The 27,895-nt window shown below is 44.8% G+C and overlaps 1 protein-coding gene across 8 annotated transcripts in view; it reads right to left on the reverse strand.

Annotated features, from left to right (window-relative positions):
• Positions 1 to 27,895, reverse strand: part of AP3B1 (adaptor related protein complex 3 subunit beta 1) — a 269,538-nt gene that overhangs the window by 25,712 nt on the left and 215,931 nt on the right. For 7 of the 8 annotated variants that reach the window (XM_051837573.2, XM_070056312.1, XM_051837575.2 and 4 more), the window contains 2 exons: positions 10,914 to 11,145; positions 4,675 to 4,759 (listed from right to left, as the gene is read on the reverse strand). In XM_051837573.2, the coding sequence (XP_051693533.2) occupies positions 4,675 to 4,759; positions 10,914 to 11,145 (317 nt within the window). Of the gene's footprint in view, positions 1 to 4,674; positions 4,760 to 10,913; positions 11,146 to 22,233; positions 23,604 to 27,895 lie in introns of all 8 variants that reach the window. The other variant, XR_011381834.1, reaches the window with a different exon arrangement.

The following is a 27,895-nucleotide window of genomic DNA, read 5'->3' on the forward strand; positions in this document are numbered from 1 at the left end:
TATTTCTATACTCAACAGTTCTTTTTGTAAACACACACATCTTAAAATCTGGTCATCTCAAGCTGTCCATTCATATTCATAATGAAGGACAGGCTTAACGAACACACATGTCACACTGTGCTACCAATTTGCCAGGAGATTTTGGAAAAATTTCCATGTTCTTGATCTTGCACACAAATGTGGTAAGAATGCAGCACTACTGTGAGATTGCACACACTGTGCTGGGCACCTGACACACGACTGACACACGGGACACAGGTGTTCAGACCATGCCCAGCACAGCGCAGGCACCTGACACACGGGACACAGGTGTTCAGACCATGCCCAGCACAGCGCAGGCACCTGACACACGACTGACACACGGGACACAGGTGTTCAGACCATGCCCAGCACAGCGCAGGCACCTGACACACGACTGACACACGGGACACAGGTGTTCAGACCATGCCCAGCACAGCGCAGGCACCTGACACACGACTGACACACGGGACACAGGTGTTCAGACCATGCCCAGCACAGCGCAGGCACCTGACACACGGGACACAGGTGTTCAGACCATGCCCAGCACAGCGCAGGCACCTGACACATGACTGACACACGGGACACAGGTGTTCAGACCATGCCCAGCACAGCGCAGGCACCTGACACACGGGACACAGGTGTTCAGACCATGCCCAGCACAGTGCAGGCACCTGACACATGACTGACACACGGGACACAGGTGTTCAGACCATGCCCAGCACAGTGCAGGCACCTGACACACGACTGACACACGGGACACAGGTGTTCAGACCATGCCCAGCACAGTGCAGGCACCTGACACACGGGACACAGGTGTTCAGACCATGTCCAGCACAGTGCAGGCACCTGACACACGTCTGACACACGGGACACAGGTGTTCAGACCATGCCCAGCACAGCGCAGGCACCTGACACACGTCAGCACCAAGACCACTGCGGGTCTCCTCTCTCCAGGTGGGCCAACGGAAGATCTGCTCGTGGGTAAGACGTTGGCAGTCACGGACGTGGAGCTGGGAAGCAGGTATGTGAGCCCTTTCCTCCCCACCAAGGCAGAAGACGCCCTTCGCCCTAGTGAAAGGGGCTGGAGAACATAACCCTCTTGGAGAGAACTTTTTCATTTTACTCCTCTTTTTCTTTTCTTTTCTAAAGGTTTATTTATTTATCTGAAAGTCAGAGTTAGAGAGAGAATCTTCCATCCACTGGCTCACTCTCCAGATGGCTGCAATGGCCAGGATTGGGCCAGGCTGAAGCCAGGAGCCAGGAGTTTCTTCCCAGTCTCCTCCCTGGGTAGCAGGGGCCCAAGCGCTGGGGCCATCTTCCGCTGCTTTTCCAGACACATTAGCAGGGAGCAGCCAGGACATGAACCTGTGCCCCTATGGGATGCCGGTGTCACAGGCGGCAGCTTTAACTGTTACGCCACAGTGCCGGCCCCGGTCCATCCCACTTCTGACCACCCTTGCCTCCTCTGCACAGCCCCAAATCCTCCCGAAGGTTCCCCATACCCACATCAAAGTCTTTTCAGGCAAGCGGTTTGCTTCCTTTACAGTGCTATTCTGCGACCTCACATTCCATGTGTATGCTGTCTGCCAGCGGTTACGGCTGGGAAGCCAGGGGTAAAGCGCCTTAGCTCGCTGGTGAACGCAGTCAGACTTCAGACTTCCAGCTCCTCGATGCTCCGCCAAGCGGCTCTCACCAGCACAGCGACCCTCTCCCGTGAGTGTTCTGCCCTGGGTCTCCATCTTCTCCGCGACTGTTCACCTGCTTCCATTTGCTTTCACTGCCGATAGTTCTTCACCATTTCTGGTCAGCTAACAGCATTCTTTCTTGTTTTTTTTTTTTTTTTTAGTGCTAATTGTCTTTTTTACAGATGTATTTTTTGTCTGTCTAAACGGATTTTTGGACAAAAGGAAGGGTGGATGCAAGTGCTCTGTCCTCTAATTTGACCAACAACGCTGTTTTTCACAGTGGTTAATACATTCCTGCATGCTGAGCACAAGGGCACAAAACTGCCCATGCACTGTGTCAACTTCTGGAGAGACATTTATGTGCATTACACACAGTTTCAATCTCAATCAATTTAATCAAGAATTTAACCTGACCATTAAAATACAGAAAAAAGGGGAGACGTTAATACTTATCAGCTATATAGCTAGACATACAGCTATACAGCTAAATGTATATAACTATGTGGCTGAACATACGACAGCTTTGTCTCTATCTATATAAATATAATGATGCAGAATTAATCCAGAGGCTAAAGTAAGGAACCTTTTACTCCTGTTCATTTTCTTCTCATACACAGAGCATCTGGAAGGCTTGTACTCCATGTTCCCAGCATTTCTGAAGTCTCCTTATCAAATATGCTCTTATTACCCATAATTTTGTGTATCGATTCATCTAATGTATTTCGAGGAAAAAATTCAATATCAGCCATTCTCGCTTTTTTCCTCCTTCTTATTGAACTACCAAGACTAATACAGCACATCACTAAGCAAAAAGTGCTACTTACTATGCAAAAGGCACAGCCAGTGACTGGCATCCGAGGCCAATTGATCTCCCCATTACCACTATCTCCCTACCCCCACCAGCACTACTATGAAGCTATTGATTTAAACACTGTCGATCGGTTTCCATTTTCTGATTTTGGGCAGGCCAATTAAGAAAGTGAATAATTGTGATTACACTGCTTCAGGATCAATTACACTTGATGCAAGACAAAGTGCTCTTTTTGGAACACACAAAATAATTTTTGATCTAGTATTCTTTTGTGCTTAACAAAATATAAATAACTAATATATACCATTACAAAAGAAAAACAAATTAATAACAACACTCATAATAGCTAAGGTTATTTTCTCTGTGAAATATATTTATCACTTTCCTAAATTTAACATAAAAGAAACAGAAAAAAGTTGTTCATAAATACTCCCTAACATAAAAAAAAATCAAACATTACATGCATTCTTATCCCTAAAGGGCTTAGTTAATTGTGAAAGATAAAACACAAATCCTGTCCAGAAGTTTTCTAACAAAAATACTTAAAACCCTCCCAATTACACAGAAATCAAAATATTTATATAAAGAATTTATATAAAGAAATTGGTAAGAAAAAGGAGTTTCCTTTAGTTTTTAAATTTTGGTGGAACTTGGTATGTGAGCTGTGTCATTGGGTTCACATTGTCCAAATCATTAAAATGAATATACCTTTGGAGCTGGAGGTAAATCTATTTAGAGTGATGTTACTCATAGTCTGGTGTTCAGTAATATTGATCTGTGTTGTTTGTCTAATAGAAAAATAATAAACAATTACTAGGCAATGTTAGGAAAAGTAATCAGTTTTTATATATCACTAATACAGCAGACCTCCCAAAACATAAAGGTGATGATCTGCATAAAATCAATGTGTTATGCTACATTGCTTATATTCATCACTGCGGGTTCCTGGCAATAAAAGGTGTAACATTAGGCTGGAGGCACCGGTACACTGCAAAGATGTAAAAAATGCAGAAATTTCTTCTAAAATGCCTACGTCCTAAACTTGGAGATTTTTAAACCTAACAAATTCTGTTTTAAGGAAGCTAAAATTTAGATAAATAAAATGTCTCAATTCTTTTTGGAATTAAAAAAAATGCAATTTCATCTGAAAATAAATTGTACCCTACATCAGAAAAATGTAAGAAGGAAGTTGAGGGGCCAGCACGTGGCATGGGAGGCTAAGCCTCTGCCTGCAGCGCTGGCATCCCAAATGAGCGCTGGTTCAAGTTCCAGCTGCCCCACTTCCGACCCAGCTCTCTGCTTATGGCCTGGGAAAGCAGTGGAAGTCAGCCCAAGTGCCTGGGCCCCCGCACCCATGTAGGATACCTGGAGGAAGCTCCTGGCTCCTGGCTCCGGATCGGCCCAGCTCTGGCTGTTGCCGCCATTTGGGAAGTGAACCAGCAGATGGAACACCTTTCTGTCTCTCCCTCTCTGTCTGTAATTCTGCCTCTCAAATAAGTAAATAAATCTTAGAAAAAAAAAAGAAGTTGAAGTTAATTCTTGAAGATGCAAGAATATAGCTTTTAAAGTGGTACTGCTAATAGAGTGATTTTCATCAGAAATGTATGAAATGTATAAAAACAGTAACACAGAAATCTACTCCTGAAAAAACTCTTTTGAATAGTATTTAGTCAAACCTTGGTCAACTGCAGAAATGCTCTCTTTTGATTTTCATCAAATGACATTTGTAAATTAAAGTGAAATGGGACACAAAGTGTAAGTTCAGGCACTAGAAAATCAGTAGTCCCCCTCTTGAGTTCAGGGTGTCTTCAGACGATGCCATGTCTCAAAAGATATTTTGTCTCAGCTGCCCAATAGTTTTTTTCAAAACTGTTTTAAAAAGTTAAGTAAGAATAATTACTTAACAGTACTGCTTTCTTTAACCAGCAAACAGAATTTCAATCATAAATGCAGACCGAAATGGCTAGGTGTATACCGAACACCAAAAACACACGCAGCTATCACAATGCACAGACCTACTTCACCTTGGACTGAATGCTACCAAGGAAAAACACATCTGTTCAAATATTTTTGTCTCTCACAGGGAAAAAGCTTTTGAGAGCCTGGTTTTTGATCTGCTTTGCTTTATGGGCAACACAAAAACAGAACTGAACTTACCACAACTGGAAACTGGCAGTCTGAGTCGAGTCACAGAAGTCAATGCCCATTGAAACAGTAACGGATCCCTCAGGCTCAAGAGAGTCTAAGAAATGACAATTCAGACATGAGAACAGGACGATGTGAAAAAGAGGCAAACCAGACACTGAGACCTTATGTAATATTTGAAGTCTGGTTACAACAGTCATATCTAACGCCAACTTCTAAGAAAAATGTCAAACCAAGACTACGAAAACAAATTAAAAGGTAATTTCACTATTTGGCCTAAAGGTTTTCTTTTTTATAACTTATTTTACAATATTCCAATGAAAACAAAATTATCTATGTTTCAGAAAATATTTTTTCTTGTGAAATTTCAAGTGTGAAAAAATTGACTCTACAGACAATGAAAGTGAGACAGAAATAAATGCATTCCTGTTTTGAATACTTGTAATGGACTGTGGGAATTTGTAAAAGATCATGAATTTAAAACTATGGAATAATTATTCTAGATATAAAAAGGAAATTTTAAATAATGTTCTAAATCTTCAATGCAAAAACATTCAAAATTTAGAAATGAAAATTAAATCAAAGTTAGAAGAGGAAATTACCTGAAGAATGACATAATTGAAAGTAAAATAAATGTAATGCAATTATTTCAAGAATCACTCAAAGAAAATTCAGTGATAGATCTGATTATCTTGATGAAATAAATAACAAAGTGACAACTTATAGATCTGGAATTTCTGAAGTTCAATTATCATCTAACCAAGCGTGGGAAATAACTATACTAATATACAATACTGTTTTTCTCTTTTCCTCAATCGACAATGATAAAACTGAAGACAAACAGCAGCACTTCCTTCTGCTGGTTTCCGAAGTTTAGTTAAACCCAGAGTAACTATGCGGCATCTTAAACATATTTATACGACAGACTTTCCTCCAAGTCTTCAGTGCAACTGCAGGCATCCCACAACACAGCTTCAGGCTTAGTTTTATTCCCTAGACAACCTGTCAGATGTAGTTGTATTCTAGCAAGCACACTTCTGACTTGGTAAACTGACTGTCCTAGGGTGTGTTATTAAGTATGGTTTGCCATTTACCAGTCACCATGACAGATGACAGTGTAGATGAGACAACATGCTTACTGTATTAAGAATTATTATTTTGGGAGTTGGCACTGTGGCATAGTGGGTAAAGCTGCCAACTGTGATGCCAGCATCCCATGTGGGTGCTGGTTCGAGTTCTGGCTGTTCCACTTCCAATCCAGCTCTCTGCTAATGTGCCTGGGAATGCAGTGGGGGATGGCCCAGGGCTTAGGCCCCTGCATCCACATTAGAGACAAGGAGGAAGTGTCTGGTCAGATCCCGGCTTCAGTCTGGCACAGCCCTGGCCATTTTGGTCATCTGGGGCGTGAACCAGTGGATGCAAGATTTCTCTGTCTCTCCCTCTTTGTAATTCTGCATTTCAAATAAATAAATCTGAAAAAAAATTATGTCTGTCTCTCACGGGCTCTGTGAGGATCATGCTTTATAAAAGGGCACTTATACACTGATGTTAAAGTGCTGTTGGGGGGGGTGAGTGTGGTGGTGCAGTCACTGAAGCCGCCGCGTGGGACACCTATAACCCCCACCAGATGCCTTGCTGAGTACTGCCTACTTGAGCTTCCAGTTCCGCTTCCTGCCAATGTGCCCAGGAGACAGCAGATGGCAGCCAGGTACTGGGTTCCTGCCACTCGACTGTAGGCTTCTGGGGAGTGGACTAGCAGATGCATGTTTCTCTCTCTTCCCTGTCGCTCTGCCTTTCAAAATAAGTAAAATCAATCTTAAAAACAACCCCCACTGAGTTGCTCAGTAGTACACTGGCTTGCTGATTCTAGTTTGAATCTTGCTTGTTCACAGAGCTAATATTTACCTGTTCGTCCCACAAGTACCAGAAGAGTCACTGCCTAGATCTTTGGTAAACAGGCTGTACTGTGGGAGAGCTACCTATCACATGTATGTATGTATGAAAGCACTTTCAGTCATCAATTCAGAGCTGCATCAGTCACAACGCTCCAGACGATGCCTTCGTGAATTTGTAACATCTCCTGTGCCATAAATACACTGGGGTTTGCTTGCATCACCATGCTGGTAGCAAACGCCATCATTCCAAAACATGAGGCATTTGCAACTCAGAGCTTCCTGCTTCGCGTGCTGTGTTTCACTGCACAGAGGACAGCCCTGGAGTGCCTTCCTGATAGCAGTCTTCCACCGAGCTTGACACTGTCCTAGTCCTCGACAATGAACCGTGAGCTCAGCGGCAGGCGGATTCTGGAGGACGGTTCATGATCAATGGCATGTTTTATTGTATGACTGCATCAAGAGCAAAATGATCAGCATAAAATTGTTCATATAATGACTTTTGCAATATTTAGAACCAACCAAATTGAGGAAGCTCACCCAATTAGAAGACTATATCTGAATACTGCTTTCAGATTTACTGCTTTGTACTTGGGATGGTTATGCAGAAATGGCACTGGTTCTACTGCACCACATCATTAATAACGAAAAATGAAATCACATCGGATGCCAGCTTCATGTGACAGCTGATCAGTAACTAGTGAAATCTAAGAATTTGTCATCTGTTAGCACTAAGTCACCAAATACAGCACAAAGAGCTTAAGGGTATTCTAAAAAAAATCTCAGGGCTGGTGTTGTGGTGTAGTGGGTAAAGCTGCTGCCTGCGATGCCGCCATCTCATATGGGTGCTGGGTGGCATCCTGCCTGCTCCATTTCTGATCCAGCTCCCTGCTAACGGTCTGGGAACATCAGTGCAAGATGGCCCAAGTGTTTGGGTCCCTGTCACCCATGTAGGACACCAGGATAGAGACCCTGGCTCCTGGCTCCAGGCTGCTCTCACCTGCTCTCACTGCTAGCTGCTGCAGCCACCAAGGCAGTGAACCAGCGATGAAAGATCTCTCTGTCTCCCCTCTCTATAACTTTCAACATAAATGAATCTTAAAAACAAAATCTCAGGGCTGGTGCTGTGGTGGAGCAGGCAGAGCCGCCACCTGGAATGCTGGGTATCCCACAGTGGTGCCAGTTATGCCTTGTCGGCTGGTTCAGTCCTGCTCTCTGCTAATGACCTGGAAAAAGCAGTGGAGGGCGGTCTGATTGCTTGGGCCCCTGCCACCTTTGTGGAAGACCAGGATGAAGCTCCTGGCTCTTAGCTTAGGTCTGACCCAGTTCTGGCCACTGCAGCCATTTGGGGAGTGAGCCAGTGGATGGAGGATCTCTCTCTATCTCTGCCTTTCTCTCTGTGGCTCTGATTTTGAAATAAACAATCTTTTGTAAAAACAAAAAAACCCATCCCCTTATGTATTTGATCTCTTTGAGAAAAACAGCTTACAGTATACCTAACATTGCACAGAACCCATTTTCATGTTGAAGACAGGACAAAATTCAGACAAAAATCATCGCATATTACAAAAACAAAAAGAAAACAGAATGGTGACAAATTATAAAGCTATCAGATCCCTTAACATATGTGTATGTGCCTAATAAAACAAATATCTTAAGTACCTTATTTCATAAGAATGTGAAAAGACACTATTTTTGTTGTTGAAATTTTTAAGCTGTTCTTGGAGGGTTGATTTATGCAGCATACTCAGTAACCCGAAGTACATGGGAAAGAGCTCCATCTTGAAAGAGTCTAAGCAATGCCAAAAAAAGAAAGAAACATTATGGTCGTCAAAAATTATGTATGCGGCCGGCGCCGTAGCTCACTCGGCTGGTCCTCCGCCTGCAGCGCAGGCACACTAGGTTCTAGTCCCAGTTGGGGCGCCGGATTCTGGCCCGGTCACTCCTCTTCCAGTCCAGCTCTCTGCTGTGGCCTGGGAAGGCAGTGGAGGATGGCCCAAGTGCTTGGGTCCTGCACCAGCATGGGAGACCAGGAGGAAGCACCTGGCTCTTGGCTTTGGATCGGTGCAGCGTGCCGGCTGTAGCGGCCATTTGGGGGGGTGAAGCAATGGAAGGAAGACCTTTCTTTCTGTCTCTAACTCTGCCTGTCAAAATAATAAAAAAATAAAAAATAAAAAAAAAATTACATGTGTATGAACAGAAAAAGTTGGTAACTAGGACCATGATAATGCTGTACATTCAGATGTTATTCTGTGTTAAGGTAACACTACGGGATTTATTACAGTGATTTTTCTAGCCTATATAGGCCAAACGGGTGGTCATTATGCCAGCCCTAAGAAACATTAACACTGCTCAACTGTTTGGACCTTTGGGTGACATTTTTTAAAAAATAAAAAAAATTGCTTATTTAATTTAAAGGCAGAGTTACAGAGAGAGGGAGTTCACTCCACCCCCCCCTTTGTGTGTGTGTGTGTGTGTATTTCTGTGTTTCTCTCCCTCTCAAATAACAAAAATAAAATACAAATAATACCCCTCAGTACCCATTTCAGATTACATAAACACATAAACAAACAAAAAAACGAAGAGATATCTCAAGTTTCCTGATTATAACATTTCCAGGATACAACAGCATAAACTTTTTATCATTTTTAATCCAGGTTTTTCTTTAAAGTTTCTCCCAACTAAACCTTAGGATTGTCTCCACTTAGAAAAAACAGAAAGAACACATATGGATATTCTAAATACTACACTAAATTAAAATCAAAGTCAGACAGACAATTGTTACATTTAAAGTTTTTTAAAGATATAACGAGTACTCAAACAGTATATTTCACTCTGTGTTTCTATGGGGGTGCAAACTGTTGAAAGCTTTACTTAATGTATACTAAACTGATCTTCTGTAAAAAAAAAAAAAAGAAGAAGAAGAAGAAATTATCAATTCCCAACTTGACTCTCACTGGGATTAAACATGACAACAGGTCTGATCTGATTTCATCATCATTTAAAAAATCATCTATTATTTTTCACTTTATGTTTCTGTGTGGGAGCAAACTGTTGAAATCTTTACTTAATGTATGCTAAACTGATCTTCTGTATATAAAGAGAATCGAAAATGAATCTTGATGTGAATGGAAGGGGAGAGGGAGTGGGAGAGGGGAGGGTTGCGGGTGGGAGGGACGTTATGGGGGGGAAGCCATTGTAATCCATAAGCTGTACTTTGGAAATTTATATTCATTAAATAAAAGTTTTAAAAAAAAGTTTTTTAAAGACGTATTTAAAAGACAAGGTGACAGAGAGGGATTGAGAACTTCCACCTGCCAGTTCACTCCCCAAATGGCCACAAAGGCTGGACTGGGCCAGCAGAGCCATGAACCTACAGCTCCATCCAGTCTGCCACGTGGTAGCTGGGGCCCAAGCACTTGGGCCATCTCCTGCTGCCTTGCAGAGCGGCTGGGGCTCAAACCAGTGCTCCAGTTTGGGATGCCAGCACTGCAGACATCAGCTTAGCTCTCTCTGCACAATGCCTGCCCCTTTTAATTTTTAAGCGGTGTACCTCTGCCAAAATACTTAAAACGGCACGAGTGGTAATAAATGGCCACTGACACCTGACTGGGGCGATGATACGATGCAAGAGGCGCGGAGGCAGCTGTGGCTCAGCACCACTGGGCTGCTGTGTGGGGAAGACCAGTGTCCTCATCAGGCGCCTTGCCCCAAGGAAGTCAGGTTTCTTGTCTTCTTTAAAACGTAAAAAACAAACAAACAAAACAGTCTAGAACTTCCAGTTGTGGCAACAGATTAAAAATATTTGAGAAGGCAATGTGGCCAAACATGGGTCATATATTATCGGCTAGTCCATGTTCCATTGCTGGAATGGACAAGGCAGGAGAGTGTACACCCTCTCCCGTCTCCACTCCCTTCACGTTCTACCAGAGAATGCAGGGAGGGTCAAGCAGGAAGTTCTCGAGATACGGGAGGCAGGGAATTCAAAAAGTTACAGTGATTTTCCCGCCACTGATCTGCAACAAACCACCTAGAATCTGCAGGCATGAAGCGGAGTCTGAAGAGTGGTGGGGGAAGGTGACGCAGACGGGTGGACTGGGACGACAGTGACAGCGGCAGACTCACGCCTGCGTCGCTACCGGCACTGCTGCTGCTAGGGCCTCCTCCCCCAAGAGCAAAGCAGTGCATGTGTTCTCTATGACCAACTCAGCTTAAAGAGAAAACAAACACGAACCATGCATGCTAATAAAGTCAATGAAAGAGTTTTCTATTTTGTTTCTTTAAATGATCTGACTTAGCTTTCAAAAGGAACACATTTAGTTACCAAGCACCAGGTTCTAAGAGAGAATCGGCACGCACCTACTGGACTGAAAGCGTGCATCTGCATGCCTGCGGGAAGCTTCTTTTCTCCGACGTGGATATTTTCTATCTTTTGGTCAGTGGTGTTATTCAGTGTTATTTGTACAGAGACCATCTTAGCACCAAAAATGCAAGGCTGTCTCGGAAAGAAGTAATGGGCAGCCAGTCCTTTCCCACTCATTCGATGCAGCAGCACATGAGTTTTCATGGGTACGAACACTGGAGAACTGACCTACCACACACGGGAAAAAGAAAACAAAAGGCACATCAGTGAATGCAGTTACTCATTCTCTTAGAAAAGAAGCAAACATTTACATTATCTCTTGGTTTCTCTGAAGTATTATATAAACAACAAACATTAGGATATTATGCATATAGATATTAGTTAGAAATGACACAAAAATGCCTTATTCATTTTTTCTATTTTTCAGGCACATATTAAAAGACTTTTGACACTATAACCCTATTAGGAAGAGACTAATCTCATTTATATAAATACACTCAATGCTTTTAGAGCTTCTAAACATTTTTGTTGGTTTGTTGCCTGTGTAGTCTATATTGGACCATCTTGCTTTCTTAATAGTTTAAATAGCTAAGTTATTTTTGGGAGTGTTTCAACTGTAAGACAGTATCACGCACCAATGACAAATATCCTGTACCTTCATTTCAAACATGACCTCACCTTGAATTCCTTTCACAGGAAAACGAAGGCCACAACCTCTGGCTTACGGTGGCTTTTTCCTATGCTTTCACTGTTAGAAAGACCTTCCACATCCTGAGATCAGGTAACTGTCCACTTACATTTTCTTCTAGACATTTCAAGGTTTTATTTAGTCATCTCTTTAATTCATGTGTGGTTGATTTAAGGATAGTGAGTTTACATGTAACTATTTTTCTGCAAGCACTTAATCATTTCTATGTTTCACTGTATGTTCCAATGAATAGTCTTTCCTCAGTGATTTGTAAATATAAATGTTTCAGCTGCCCATGCAGTAGGAGACATTTCTGGGTGCTGATTCCTCTGTTAAAACCAGTACCACACTGCTTTACTTCTTACAGCCCCACAATGCGACTCAATTTGGTAAAATGAATAGTTCTTCATCCTTCCTTACCTCAAAATATTTTCTTGGCTGACCATCTGTTTATCCCTCCACTGAATGTTAGCTTCTTAAACTCCTTCTCAGTGTTATTCTGACTGGAACTATGGGCAGCATATTAACTGAGGAAACACTGTGCATTCTGGCCATGTGCAGGCATTCCTCCATAAAAAGACGAAGCACACTGCACATCAGGTTTGAGTGGACCGACACGGACAAGCTTTTCTTTTCTTTTTTTTTTTTTTAATCGATTGTGATTAAAGAGGCTTAATCAAGATCTTTTCTAACAAGCATGCTCCCTCAAACTAGGTTATCCATCGTAACTGTGCGGATACAGATCACACCAACCCATGCTCACTATGCTACTCACATGACATTAAAATGCAGCATTAATTTAAAATTCAACAAAAATCCAAGGCTGGTGTTAGCTGCCTGCATCCCATATGAGTACTGGTTCAAGTCCTGGCCAAGGCAACTGCAATCCAGCTCTCTGCTGATTCGCTTGGGGAAGTAAAGCAAGATGGCTCAAGTGCTTGGGTCCCTGTCAACCACATGGGAGACCCAGATGGAGTTCCCAGCTCCTGGCTTTGCCTTGGGTCAGCCCCGGCTACGGTGGCCATCTGGGGAGTGAACCAGTGAATAGAACATCTCTTTCTCCTCTTCTCTCTCTGTCTCTCCTTCTCTCTACAGCTCTGCCTCTCCAATAAATAAATAAGTTAATCTTTAAAAAGTAAGCCAAACATAAAATATCATATGAAGAAAATGCTAAATAGTACCTTCTAAGCACCAATAAAACACAGTATTCTTTCTCCAAAAGCTCAACTTATAAGCTTGGGCCATTTAGAATAATCATCATAACAATGTACAAAATAGGATCCGGCGCTGTGGTGTAGCAGGTGAAGCCACCATCTGCGGTGCCGGCATCCCATACGGGCACTGGTTCGAGTCCTGACTGCTCCACTTCCCATCCAGCTCTCTGTCATGGCCCAGGAAAGCAGTAGAAGATGGCCCAAGTCCTTGGGCCCCTCTACCCAGGTGGGAGACACGGAAGAAGCTCCTGGCTCCTGGCTTCAGATCAGCTCAGCTCCGGCTGTTGCGGCCAATTGGGGAGTTTACCAGCAGATGGAAAATGCTCCCCTCCACCCACCGCCTCTCCTTTTCTCTCTGTGTAACTCTGACTTTCAAATAAATAAATAAATAAATCTTTTCAAAAATTTACAAAATAAATAATTGGCTGAATTTCAAGTTTTGGTTCTATAAACTAATGGGGCAACTGGCCTGTTCACTCTACTTTAGTCTTCAGATGACAACAGTTCACACATTAATTTTCAAGACAATATCACTTCTATAATAAGGTTCTTTTCCCTGAATAGAAATTATTTTCAAAACCCTTCTATTCAATGTGTACTCTAAGTTCTATCATCATTATGAACTCTCAAGGATTGATTAGCATAGCCTAAAAGAAAAATCTTTAGGCATGAACAAGCAACCACACACAGAACACATACTATTTGTAATACATGCTTATCATACACACACACATATATATTTATAAATATACAAAATACACATGTTTATAGTCAGCAAAAATCTTTTTTCCTCCCTAAATTCCAATACCACTGAGGTTATGACAGTCAGCCTTAAGCACAACTGGGACACGCATCCAAGTATTTGTTTTGTCGCCCTCATCTCACATTCTGCAGTTTTACTGTAACTGCTTACAAGCTATTAGAGAATATAGAGAGAGAAAAAGTCTGATCTACGTCCCATTCACTCTCCTATACTCAACCAAGTCCAAGCCAGTAAGCATTTCCCGATGAACTCACTGTGTAATCGGCCCTCCCTGACTACCCTTGAGGGTTATCTGTGGTAATACAGAAGGTCTCTGTACTCTTGCACAGAAAGATAGATCGTAGATACCCTGTTGTAGTAATAACACCTACTTGTTTAGCCAAAGGGACTGACAGTGTCCAATTATGTTTTAACCTTTGTTTCCTAAGTTCATACACATCATATTAAACCAAACTTCTCAAATATCTACATGAACTGCTCAGGTGACATTTTGTTCAATAAACCCACTGGGTTCCACAGTCCTTCAATAATTTCCATGTACAGTGCACTAATCCAAGACTTTCAAAATTTTATATATCAGATTAGACACCTATATTCCAGAGATACGGCTCATATATAAGATCCGTGGCTGCTTATTTTCTAAGATGCTAAACATAATGAATGGTTTTCTACTTCATATGTTGTAGGTATCAATAATTTTACTAGACTAAAACAAAGGGAAATTAATTGTAGAATGACTTGGACTTCAGCTATAAAATGAGGGTTTAGGAACAAAAGGTAGATCCTTGTCAAGTCTAAACACAACAGCTGCACTATGGCAGGCATGGGCCAGTCACAGCAGTCACCCCTCATCTGTGGGAGTGGTTCCAAGATGTTCATCAGATGCTTGGCTACGGACAGAACTCAACCCCAAATATATATACACACACCTGTGTGTGTGTGTGTGTGTGTGTGTGTATTCCACCTTTTTCCCCATACATACATACCTCTAATAAAGCGCAGCGAGAGATTAACAACAATATTGATAATAAAACAGAAAATTACGAACACTGCAATAAATTTAAGAATTATAAATTACTGATTTCTGGCATTTTTCATTTAATATTTTCAGTTGGCTGGGATCAAGGAACATGACACTCTGGAAAGTGGAACCAGGGATAAGGGACACTACTATACACAGCCTGTGAGCCATATGCAGCCTGGCCTTCCCCACGTGGGAATGGAGGCTGGGAGAAGCGGAGCAAGTGATGTCACGTTGGCTACTGCTACTGTTCTAACAAGCTGTCTTTCGTCCCTGAGACAGGAGTCCCATGTCTTCCACCAGTGCCCCAAAATTGGTAACATCCCAAACCCTTCACCATTCTTGATACAAGTATATTTTATCATTGAAAGAGCTAAATTAACACTTGGCAGGAGCTAAGTGCAGCAGAGCTGTGCTGCAGCACCTGGCAGGAGCGGATGGTGGCTAAGGATCTGGCCTCAGGGGTGCCTTTCTGGAAGCTACAGAAGGGCCCCGTGCAGCATGGTGGCTTTGTTGATGACACACGACGTTCTCCTTTGGGCTTTCCTTTCTCAAACACTGTGGCTTTCTGAAGTTTGATCAAATGTTGTGGCAGCTGACAATTCAGTGTTCAGTATGTCTTACAGCAAGGAAGAACTGCAAGCTGAACTCTACCTAGAACAGAGTTCATCCTCTCTATAGTAAAGTTAAATGAAAACAGATGATGGCAAAAACAAGACAGGGAACAGGAGAGGGAAAAGGAAGTAGGGGGAGAGCGGGGGGCGACGGTACGGTGGGAAAAATTACTGTGTCCCAAATGTATTTATGAAATGCATGCAAATAAATAAAAATTAAAAAAAAAAAGAACAGCAACTCAAGACTAAGTGCTGGTTTTGAGGGAGTTCTGCCCTGTACTGACTGTGGGTGAGGCATCTGCCCAGTATACTAGGAACACTGCCACTTTTTCTTGGTGGACCCAGCATGTTCTTACGCCACTTCATGATCTGGCCACAGTTAACTGGCTCAGGTGCAACACCCAGATTTTTGGATTTAGAATTTAGGAAGTAGAGCAGCTGAAATACTGAGATTTAAAACTGTAGTGTTGTCTGTGGCCACATTTCCGTGAGGAAAATAGAGAATAAAGCCAATGTCCACGAAAAGCACAAATGGGAGATAGAACTTTGGTTCTGGTGGTTCCTGAGGTCTCGACATGGTCCTGCCCTTGTTGCAGCTTAGTTTTCTGTAAAGTGCTCCAGCCTTCCTGCCTGCATTTTCTTTCTTTTTTCCTTCTAAGCTACTTCAAATTGTATTTTTATCATTTATGTCCCTCAGTCTACTACTAAAGGGGGTTAGTCTGATTTCAAGACATTAACAGGCGGGGGGGAAACGTGTGAAGAGAGAATATATTCCCTTGCATCTTTTCCTCAAATGTTAGCAGATACAGAACGGAGAGACCAGGGACTCAGGTTTGTCGCAGACTTGAGTGAACTACACGTACCTGCCATTTCTGTAGGTATACACAGACAAATAATCAGTTTCACATGGTTCGACTAGCAGACTGCTTTGGTTCAAGCTATTTAATCTTCCTTCCACTGGAAAGAAAGTCCTTGATATGTGGGCAGTCCTCAATCACTGGAGTCGTGTGTTGGGGCAAGAAAGCAAGGCCTAGCCCAATCACTGGAGTCGTGTGTTGGGGCGAGAAAGCAAGGCCTAGCCCAATGAGCACTGCTTGGCCTTTCCGTCCCATGGCCCTGTGTACCCCATGACCTTCTGGGGAGAAAGGCGGTCTTAGGCAAGAATTAGGTATTTCAGGACTCTGTCCATGAAGAGCACTAGTAAGCATTAATTTATTAATTCACTGTTTCATCTAACATTTGCAGTATTCATTGTGCCAACCACTGCACTGGGACACGGAATAGAGACACAACAGTAGAGACACAGAGAAGAGACAAGACGCCAGCGCTCAAGAGGCTTACACGCGTGAGAGGCAGGCACACGTGAGAGCCGGGGCAGAGCTCAGGGAAGGGCTCCAGCTAACTGAACAAACTAAGTAAAATATGACGACTTCTCACTGCCTTCAGCGAGCAGCCCGGGGTGAGCGGCCATCACCTCTCCCCGGAGTGCAGCACTGCCTCTTACCCGCTCTGCTTGCTCCCCGCCCTGCTGGTCACGGACGCTAGGCTCCTTTGCGTCTGTTCTGAGCGCAGCATCCAGAATTCATCAGTGAATACAGTTCTATCAGTCACCCTGTGCTCAAAGCTCCCGGGGCTCCCGACCGGAGCGTAAAAAGCAAACAGAGGGGTTCGAGGGTCCTCATGTCATGTCCCCTTCATGACCTCGTCTGCTTTGCTCCTGCACCTCCTGCTCAGCTCACTGCCGTCCTCGGCTTCCCGGCTACGCCCAGCACAGGCCCTGGCATCGCCCTGCCTGCACTCCTGCCTCCAGACACTCCCCCGGCTTAGTTCTCATCCGTGTCTTTGCCCAGCTGTTACCGTCGTGAGGAGGCCTAACCAAACCGCATCTCCCGGCTCCGATCCCTCTTCCTTTTCCACAGCCAGTTAACAGCCTACCACTATATATGAAAAATTTACTTATTTATTAGGTCTACTATCCATCTTCTCGTCTACTCTCCACTTTTATGCTTAACGTCGAAAAGAGAATTTTCGTCATTTTCAGGACTCAAAGTATAATTTTATTATTTAAAATGATTATGGGGATTTGCAAATAATATGCCTCTAGTGTTGGCGACAACTAGACTTTGACGCTGAAGGCTCGATGGTAACACTACTCCTCAAGAGAGCCTTCTCTACGGGAGCACCATGTAAGCAGAACTCTTGCTGGTTTTAAAGTTGACTTGAGGCCAGCGCCGCAGCTCACTAGGCTAATCCTCCGCCTGCGGCGCCGGCACACCGGGTTCTAGTCCCGGTTGGGGCACCGGATTCTGTCCCGGTTGCCCCTCTTCCACCTCAACTCTGCTGTGGTCTGGGAGGGCAGTGGAGGATGGCCCAAGTGCTTGGGCCCTGCACCCCATGGGAGACCAGGAGGAAGCACCTGGCTCCTGGCTTCAGATCAGCGCAGAGCGCCGGCCGCAGTGACCATTGCGGGGTGAATACGGTAAGGGAAGACCTTTCTCTTGGTCTCTCTCTCACTGTCCACTCTGCCTGTCAAAAAAAAAAAAAAGTTGACTTGACTTGCAGGCCTCCATGATACATAAATGCAAACAAGTTAAAAGCCTTATCTGCTAAAGGCATACATGAAGGACAACTTAGCACCTGGAAGGACTTCTATGATACAAACACTAATTCTTGAAATACAATACCCAGTTCTAGATGTAAGCATTATCTTCAAAAAGCTTCTATAAACAGCACAGAATAAAAGGCAGTGTCTGAAAACATTACTTTGGATTTAATTGTTTAGCTCCTAATGTTCAAAGAATTGAAAATTCGGCTGTGTCACAAGTGACGTGTGCCACCCTCCCCGTCATTCTTGAGCACGTACTCCGTGCCCTAACTGCAGGAACTCTAAAATAAAAAGCCTCCCCAAGAGTTCACACAACGCAAAAGCATCAAGGAACAAGGAGACAATCCTCCACAAATCTTCACATAGTACATGTTTAAATAATAAAAGCCGTTTGTGTACCTTTAGATGGTTTATGAAAATAAGCAATCAATTCTGCAGACACAACATTATTTCTAAAGGAAATCTATGTGACTCATGATGCCTGTAGATACACAGAGACAAACCACACATATTTTATCAGTTTATTACAGTAAGCAAATAAGCGTGGAATGAGAGTGCACATAACTGTCTACTTAGCGCTTACTGAAACATTTATAAGAGCTGTTATCTCCCTAATAACAGACAGACAGCGTGCAATTTTAAAGAGGAGAAAAGCTTCATATTTTTTAACACTTCACTAAAAAGTAACTGAAGAGTGTAAAATGAAAAATACTCTCTGCAGTTAGCTGGTAATGGACCATATTATCAACTCAAGTTAGATTTATAGGATACAAACTAGTCACTAATAGTTATTTTATGACATAGCATGTCTGCTTTTTTTTGAGATTATTAAGATTAAAGTTGTAAAACTTCTTTTGAACATAGCTGTTCAAAATGATTGAATTATAAAATTTCAAATGAGATCTGAAAAATAAAACATGGAATGTCAAGTAAGTGCCTTGGAGTAACCCCGTTCAGCATCTGCACTACTCTTTCAATGATGGTAAGCCACCATGAAATGAAGCCCTATGAACACAATGTTTTCTGGCCTTTTCTGCTTTAATCCGGTTACTCAATCACTCTTAAGTATTATTAATCTATTCTGTTTTGAAGTTCAAAAATATGAAGATCTTCAGAACATAAAACACTGTTACTGGATCCAGTTTTGACTGACGTTTCACAGGAGCATCTATTGGGATACACAGTTCATAGAGATGACAAGATAATAGCTGTAAATAGTGAGAAAGCTTCAGCTTTAAAATTAGTTTCTTTTTTTTTTTTTTTTTTTTGACAGGCAGAGTGGACAGTGAGAGACAGACAGAGAGAAAGGTCTTCCTTTTGCCGTTGGTTCACCCTCCAATGGCCGCCGAGGCCGGCGCACTGTGGCCAGCGCACCACGCTGATCCGATGGCAGGAGCCAGGTGCTTCTCCTGGTCTCCCATGGGGTGCAGGGCCCAAGCACTTGGGCCATCCTCCACTGCACTCCCGGGCCACAGCAGAGAGCTGGCCTGGAAGAGGGGCAACCGGGACAGAATCCGGTGCCCCGACCGGGACTAGAACCCGGTGTGCCGGTGCCGCAAGGCGGAGGATTAGCCTAGTGAGCCGCGGCGCCAGCTCAAAATTAGTATTCTTTTAAAAGACTTATTTATTTATTTATTTGAAAGGTAGGGTTACAAAGACGCAGAGGCAGAGAGACAGCGAGAGCGAGAGAGACAGACAGACAGAGATCTTCCATCTGTTGGTTCACTCCCTGGATGGCCTCAAGGGTTGGAGCTGGGCCGACCTGAAACCAGGAGCCAGGAGCTGCTTCAGGGTCTCCCGTGAGGGTGCAGGGCCATCTTCCACTGCTTCCCCAGGCCATTATCAGGGAGTTGGATTGCAAGTGGAGCAGCAGGCACAGGCTTAACTCACTACACCACAGCATCGGCTTTTAAGATTACTTCTTAAAAGTGACTTATACTCCTGAAAGGAAATTTCCTTATGCATGTAAATTTAGATGTTCTGACATGCATGATCATTTCTGATATTTTACTACAGAAATCACTATATATTATAAAAAACATGAGACTTTTCCACCTTTTATTTTGGTAAGTATAAACAAACCATACATTAAAGTATATTTGCAGAAGGATCTGAATACATTATGAACAAACGTTTCATGAGGATATTACTTTATGACTGGTGTTACAGTCATCAGCAAGTTATGCCTTAGGCCAAGTATAGTCCATTTTCTATTTTTGAACAGCCTGTGCAGTAAGAAAGACTTTTATATTTTAAGTGGGAAAAAAGAATGCTTTGTGATATTAAAATTCTATGAAACTCCTATTTCTGTCTATAAATAAAGTTTCCCTGGAACGCAGGCACACACTGTCGATACCTGCTTTTGTAACACACTGGCAGGGCTGAGTGGCTGCGGCCTGCAGAGGTGATAATGTTTACTATCCGCTTCTTTACAAGAAGTTTTGCTGATCCTGGCTCAGGATATACTCAACTTTCATTAGTTCTGAGATTAGGAAGGATTTTGTAGTAATATTCTCTTCTACTTCCTACCCTACGCAGATCTATAAGCTTTACTGTCAATACATTCAATGCGTTTTACACATCTGAAATCCAGAATGATGTACATATTCTCTAAATTACTACTTATATGCCCAAGGACATCAGAATCATGGACACAGGTTAAACTATTTATAGTTATTTTATACTATTACTTTTAAAACATGTTTCTTTCCTGATCTGGTTCCACAAAAACAAACTGAATTTTATTTTAAAGTGTTCAGCAGAAAGCTTCTGACAAAGTTCCTGTAATTCAGAACATTCTACACAAGCAGAAAGCAACTTGGTTGTGTTGTTATTCGACAGAGGTGGTGATCACTTAACGCTAGTAGTTGCACCACTTTCTCATTCACAATACCAATGACAAAATACAGAAAAGGGACTGTTACTCTCCTCTCCCGCGGTAACCAAGCTCACCACCTTGGCACGATCTTGAACATCTTCCTTGTTTTCCTCCAGCCTCAGTAACGAGCTCAAAGCCCTGGTATTCTTTCCCTTGTCTGTGCCTGCACTAACAGCTTAGTTTAAGTATTCACTGATACATAAAACATTTTTAGACGTTTAAATGGTTTTTTACATTGCAAAAGCCATACATGTTTATTAAAGATAATTTCAAATACTATGGAGATATAAGAAGAGCAAACGCCTTGCTAGCCTAACCTTAAGTCAGTCTGGTGGCCCTCCTAGCCTCTGTCCCCTGGCGACCTCCCCTGCCCACACAGAACAGAAGCTATCACTCGGGCCTCCCTGTCCTCAGACTCCCGGACACTCTGTGCACGGCTTCAGTGAGGGGCTAGACAGCCACAAAGACTTGAGCTGAGACTGGCTCCGTCACCTAAAAGCCCTAGGAACACAGGCTCCGGCACCCATCTTCCAGGGCTGCTTCAACTCCAGGCTGAACCCGGGAGAACACCGGGAGGAGTGCAGGGCCTGAGGGGCCTGAAGGGCTCAAGCAAGGGACGGAGATAAGGTGTCAGAGCAGATGCGACAGGACACACGGCTGAGGCTCAGTGCAGGTGAAGACACTAGACCTGGACAGATCCACAGGCTACAAGGCCTGAACACTGCCCAGGCTGCTCAAGTGCACAAAGAGGTCTTCCAGGAAGATGGTAGGCTGGAGGGACTGTGAGTGGGATGCATATCAATGATTAAGAGATCCAAAGATAAGAATGACAGGGAAGGGAAAAAAGATAGGGAGACCGAATAGGTCTGCAGAAAGAAGGAATGGAAAGATGAAAGTGGAATGGCATTGAGCAAGGGTGGGGAACCTTTTTCCTGCCAAGGCCATCTGAAAAAAAAAAAATTTTTTTTTTTTTTGACAGGCAGAGTGGACAGTGAGAGAGAGAGAGAAAGGTCTTCCTCTGCCGTTGGTTCACCCCCCAGTGGCTGCTTCGGCCGGCGCACCGCGCTGATCCAATGGCAGGAGCCAGGTACTTCTCCTGGTCTCCCATGGGGTGCAGGGCCCAAGGACTTGGGCCATCCTCCACTGCACTCCCTGGCCACAGCAGAGAGCTGGCCTGGAAGAGGGGCAACCGGGACAGAATCTGGTGCCCTGACTGGGACTAGAACCCGGTGTGCCAGCGCCGCAAGGCGGAGGATTAGCCTAGTGAGCCACGGCGCCGGCCTCCATCTGGATATTTGTAACATCATTTATAGGCCATACAAAGTTATCAACTGAAAAACCAGCCTGCTACAGATTTACTGAATTTCAAGTCAGTCCTCTGGTTGCCTTGGCAGGGCCACACCAAATGCTTTCGCAGGCCCTGGTCTAGAACAACAGCTGGGAGCGTCCCACAAACACTCTCACTGGCAATAAGGACGTCAGTCACACAGAACTGCAGGCCACCAGGAGTGAGGATGGGCAGAGAGCACTTACCGTGAGACCGCAAGGTCCAAACGCAGAGTCTCAGGGAAAAGCTGGACAGCAACAGCACTTCCCACAGGATGGGAGGGAAAGCGGCAGCTGCTGCAGCCGTCTCAGGGAGGAGACTGGTGCCCCGGGAAGCTGGCTGTGCTGCCTTGCACATGAACTGTACCGCAGGGACCGCGAGTCTCCCTGCGCAAGTCCTGGGGCAGGAAAAGATGTGTCTCGGTTGCGGCACTAACTGGGAAGGGAGTTGGGTTTATTGTGGGTATGTTACTTTTTTCCTCTCTCTCTTTTAAGAGACAGAGAAAGATGGCAAGATATATACAGATCATCATCTATCCACTGGTTCACTCCCCAAAGGCCCACAACAGCTGGGACTGGGCCAGGCCAAAGACAGGAACCTGCGACAGCGCTGCGGCTCACTAGGCTAATCCTCCGCCTTGTGGCGCCGGCACACCGGGTTCTAGTCCCGGTCGGGGCGCCGGATTCTGTCCTGGTTGCCCCTCTTCCAGGCCAGCTCTCTGCTGTGGCCCGGGAGTACAGTGGAGGATGGCCCAAGTGCTTGGGCCCTGCACCCCATGGGAGACCAGGAGAAGCACCTGGCTCCTGGCTTCAGATCAGCGCGATGCGCTGCCACAGGGTGCCGGCCTCGGCGGCCATTGGAGGGTGAACCAACAGCAAAAGGAAGACCTTTCTCTCTCTCTATCTCACTGTCCACTCTGCCTGTCAAAAAATTAAAAAAAATATATTAAAAAAAAAAGACCGGAACCTGAAACTCAATTCAGATCTCCCATGGGGTGGCAGGGACCCAAGTGCTTGCCTCATCATTTGCTGCCTCTCAAGCTACACATCAGCAGGAAGTGGGTGAGAACAGAGGCTGGGCCTGCAGCAGAACTCTGATTCAGGATGCGGGTGTTCCAAGTCGCAACCACTGTGCACATGCCCACGCCTGGGAATGCTAATTTAACAACAGCTCCTCCTAGGGATGCTTTCTGGGACTCCGCGGGGGGAAAGGAGCAGTCCTTGCTGGTCCTAAGCTCCACGACTTCTGAAAACCCCTGTGCAGGGAAGGATGGGGAAATGGGTGCTCTGAGACCCTCAGAGATGCCCACGCACACACTTGAATTTACAGACATACGTATTACTTTCCTGATCCTCAGTGAGGTGAGGGGATAGAGCAAACTTAGCTACTGCAGGGCACCCCAGGCCTCGTCCTGCAGGGCCAGTCTGTGGGACACAGCCTCCAGACGTCCTGAGTGTCTCAGGTGCACCTCTGTGGGCCGCCGCCTGGGCTGGCCCAGAGTTCTCGCGCTGCAGCTGCTCCAGACGCACGAAGCATTCCTCTGCAGAGGCAGCAAAGGCTGCTGCTTCCTTTTCACCTGGCAGAGCAGGGGCCGGCAGGGCAACAAAACACCAGAATTTAATTCAGAAGCCATTTGACGAGAGGAGAGTCACTCAGCTTGTCTGAACGTGGATTTGAACGTTACGGGGTAACACCGACTCACAGGACTGCCCGACCGACCGCTGGTGCTGACGAAACGTGCCCTTCTGTGACATTAAACACAAGGTCTGCTGGCAGAAGACGAACAGCAGCACAGCCAAGACTGCCATTTAGTGCTGTTACGTGTCATCTCTGCCAAGCAGAAGGCTGCGATTCCTGTTTCAATGAACACCAAACGGCGCTTCTGACGCCGGCACAGACGGCACCCCTTTCAGGGAGCCGCAGGAAGTGCACAGGCTAAGGCAGCTGAGAAACGTGCACGTGACTTAGCTATGAATCAATAGCCTTAGGGAGCAGAGTAAGCCTCAAAACCTTATCGATGACAGGGGATTAGAACTGTCTTTAAAATATCATTTATTCAGTAAGTTGATGTCTCAAAGCAGATTCCCAGTGATATTTTCTCAAGCATATACTACAAGGCAAAGGAACCTCAAAAAACTGTGAATGCCGCAGCCTCACAGGAAGACTGCAACACCTCAAGGCAATATTCTACATTTTCTTTATCAAGATCACAGTGTTAATAAAATTTCTGTCATGTGGTTGTCTGCGTCCAGTACTGAAAGAACAGAATCCTACTTTATAGTAATTTGAAGGAACTAGTTCATTATTTTAGTTACTGAAAAGACTGATGAAGAACACCATGGGAAAAAAATGACAGTGGGGCTGGTGCGGCGCAGCAGGTTCAGACACCGCCTGCGATGCCAGCATCCTGAAAGGATATGGGGTGCCAGCTCAAGTTTGGGGCCAGCTCCCTGCTGATACAGCTAGGAAGGCAGCAGCTGATGGCCCAAGCATTAGGGCCCCGGCCACCAATGTGGGTGACCTGTGTGGAGTTCGTGGGCTCCTGGGTTTGGCTTGGACTTGGACTTGCTTTGACTGTTGCAGACATTTGGGGAGTGAATCAATAGATGGAGGAACTCTTTCTCTCCACCACTCTTTCAAATAAGGAAACTGCTGGTATCCTGAGACAGCTGGTGGGATCTGGACTGCAGGTGGTGAGACCTGGCTTTCCTCTTCCGGCAAATGGAGACTAGTGTGCACATCCTGCCTGTCTCACTGACAGGTGACAAGGGTCTGGGGAGACGGTACATGCGAAACTGATTTCTAAAATGTAAAAAGTTTACTTTAAAAAAGCACTATTGAGACAATAAGTAAACTTGAGTTTCTGGTCAGCATTAAAAAACAATCTGTTACACACTGAGGGGCCACGAGGTTACAAGTACATATCAAACAGCTGACTCGCCGTTGGAAAGGGGCTTTTACAACAATATTGCTGTATTTATCGACAGCACCATCCAAAGACCTCTAAAAGAGCAATCCCTTCCCCCACGTCCTTCTCCCCTTCCGTCAGCTGTGGGCGAAGAGGACCGCTCTCTAAAAGGTTTCTAAATGATGTTGATGTTAAAAAATATAGTATCACCATTTAACAGCCTTTTAAGAGCAGTCCCCAGTACGGTCTTTGTTAACAAGTGAGGGACGAAGGGACTATTTTTTCAAAGGCTTTTAGAGGATGTTGTTAAAAGAATATATAGTGACATCATTTAAAAGCCTTTTAAATAACAGTCCTCCTTCCCTCCCAATTGTAATGTCCTTGCTTTCACTTATTTTGTACACACTGGAAATGGACAAGCCAACATAGTACTGGCAACAGCAGATATCTGCTGGATGGAAACGATGTACTGCTTTCACAAAGGTTAGTGTCCAGAAATAAACCCAGCTGCTCCAGAACACGGCTCCACTGCCACACGGAAGACGACCCAACTGCCTGGCGTCGGCCTCCGGTACGCTCTTGTTTTCTCTCAGAGTTCACTGAAGACGACCCCTCACAAACAGGAGAGGAGTCACAGCTCAGTCCGCCCAGGCCCCCTGTGGCATGAACACAGTCCCATAATCGACTGCCACCTGAGTTAGGGGAAAATCGGAACTTCAGCTCCAACTCTGTTGCCTTCATTTCACTACTTCTGGCCCACGGAGGCTGTCCTGCACTAGCAGACAGCAGGGACACTTAGGGTTCCTTTCCACACGTAGCTGCTGGGCACGGGTGGTGGTGTGCGGGCGGGCCAGAGCACCCGTTTGGTGGAAAGCACGAAGGCTGACAGAGAGCAAGCTTTGCAGTGGGCTAGCTCTGGCACAGAGAGCAAGCTCTGCAGTGGGCTAGCTCTGGCAAACTCCTGCGCGGAACAGACCAAGCAACAAAGACGGAGCCAGGGAAGCGATCAGGGAAAGTTATCACTTCATTTTAAGAAAGATTTCATAGACAACAGTCTTACGAAAAAGCCTTTAAAAAAATCCAAAAACACAGTGCTCTAAGCATACTGTACTTGAATCCTAAATTTCAGTGTGCCCTTACCTTCCTCATTCTAAATCTCTAAGTGAACAAGAGTCTGGAGCCTCCAGGTTTACTGTGTAGAATCAGAAACAGCAGACTCACAGAGGTAGCTGTGATGCTCTGTTGAGAACCACTGCACTGAATCCCGGTGCTGCAAACCTGCCCATGGAACTGGAAGGGGTAGGCATCTTTATTCTGCCAAAGGCCATCTGGATACTTTGTAAAATCATTTGCACCCATACAAAACTGTCAACTTAAAAATTAGCTTGCTACAGACTTGCTGAATTTCAAGTCTCTCTTTCAGTTGCCTTGGCAGGGCCACACCAGATGATTTTGTGAGCCTATACAGCACCCTGCAAACAGGCTGGACACTCCCCACCACCGTGTGCCAGAATGCAAACAACTTTAACAGCTGCTCTGTGACTTGAGGCATCAACAAGTCTGCTCTTCTCACAGGACTCTCTCACAGGACTCACATGCCAACTACTACTGACATTAATAAATGTGAGTGGCTCTCAGACCCCGACAGTGTTAGAATCATTTCACAAGGCTGATTTAAAAAAAATCCCACTCCCCAACGACTCCTCCTCTATTTGTAATAAGCACCTGGAGCTGATTTTGATCCATCTGTGGTTAACAGGCAGGTGCTGGAACAAATGAAAACAATGAAAGATGAACTGCCTGTGGAAGGCTTCCCTCTAGCACACTGCACATGACCTCAGACTAACGCTCAGCCCCTCTAGCGGGCACAGACGAGGCCTCCGGCCAGTGTGCAATGGAAGCAGGGTGCATCAGTTTCATCCAAGCAAAGGGGACATGACTAGTAGTTGCCATAGACATCTGGGTGATGAGACACATAGCAGACACATTCCAATGGGGAAAAGGAAGGGAAACAGAAAACAGGAGGGGTCTGGGTGTTCGGGACATGAAATACTAGCTGCATACAGAAGGAAGGACAGGTGTTACACAAAGTCTAGAGGAAACCCTTTGAAACGTGAATTTTGTCTAGATTCTCTCTCTGGAGCCTGTGACTGCAGGCTGCTGAGCACTGTGCCACGGCTGGCTGAGAGCGGAACTGGCCGGCACCCAGATAATGCTGGGGCACGACGCAGGTGCACTCCGCCCGCTCACACACACAGCTCAGAAACACTCAGTCCGTGCTAGTCTGACAGACATATGTAGAACAGCCAGACGTTTCCAGGTACAAGTCCACACACAGAGTACAGGACAACTTTAAAAGGACGGCTCTCTGCCGCTTTGGCAGCAGTAACTTCCTCTGACACAATCCCAAGGCACTTTCTACCCGCAGACCGCCACGAAGCTCATGTGCTGCTTGCCCGTCTCGATGATCCACTGCCCACACAAACGCTAAGAGAAGCCTTACGACTGGACCCAGGGCTGCCACAGCTGACACCACAGTGTTCAGAATGCAGGAGACATTCCACACGTGTTTACTAATGCAAACATTCAGGATTGAGAAAGAAAAATAACTTCATCATGAACACCATAGCCTCTAAAGTTTTACTAGAAACAAAAGGGAACTGGCTCTTTCCACAGATCCCAAGTCTGAAAAGAATATAAAGGATATTCAGCTATATTCACTTATCCTCTCCAAACTACTCTTGGAGAACTGAGAAAAAAGAAATTTCACACAACCATGATATGTAATTTTTATGTCTAATCTGACAACTACTCAGACCATTACACTGCCTCCTGACATATAACCGCACCTTTTGGTTGATAGCTTTGGAGTAAGACAGAAGCACTGAGCCACACGCCTATAAAAACAGCACCCCAGAAAGCACACTGGTGCTTTAACATAGAACTTGGTCAAACACAGA

Source organism: Oryctolagus cuniculus, chromosome 14 (assembly GCF_964237555.1).
Source record: "Oryctolagus cuniculus chromosome 14, mOryCun1.1, whole genome shotgun sequence".
Taxonomy (NCBI): Eukaryota; Metazoa; Chordata; class Mammalia; order Lagomorpha; family Leporidae; genus Oryctolagus; species Oryctolagus cuniculus.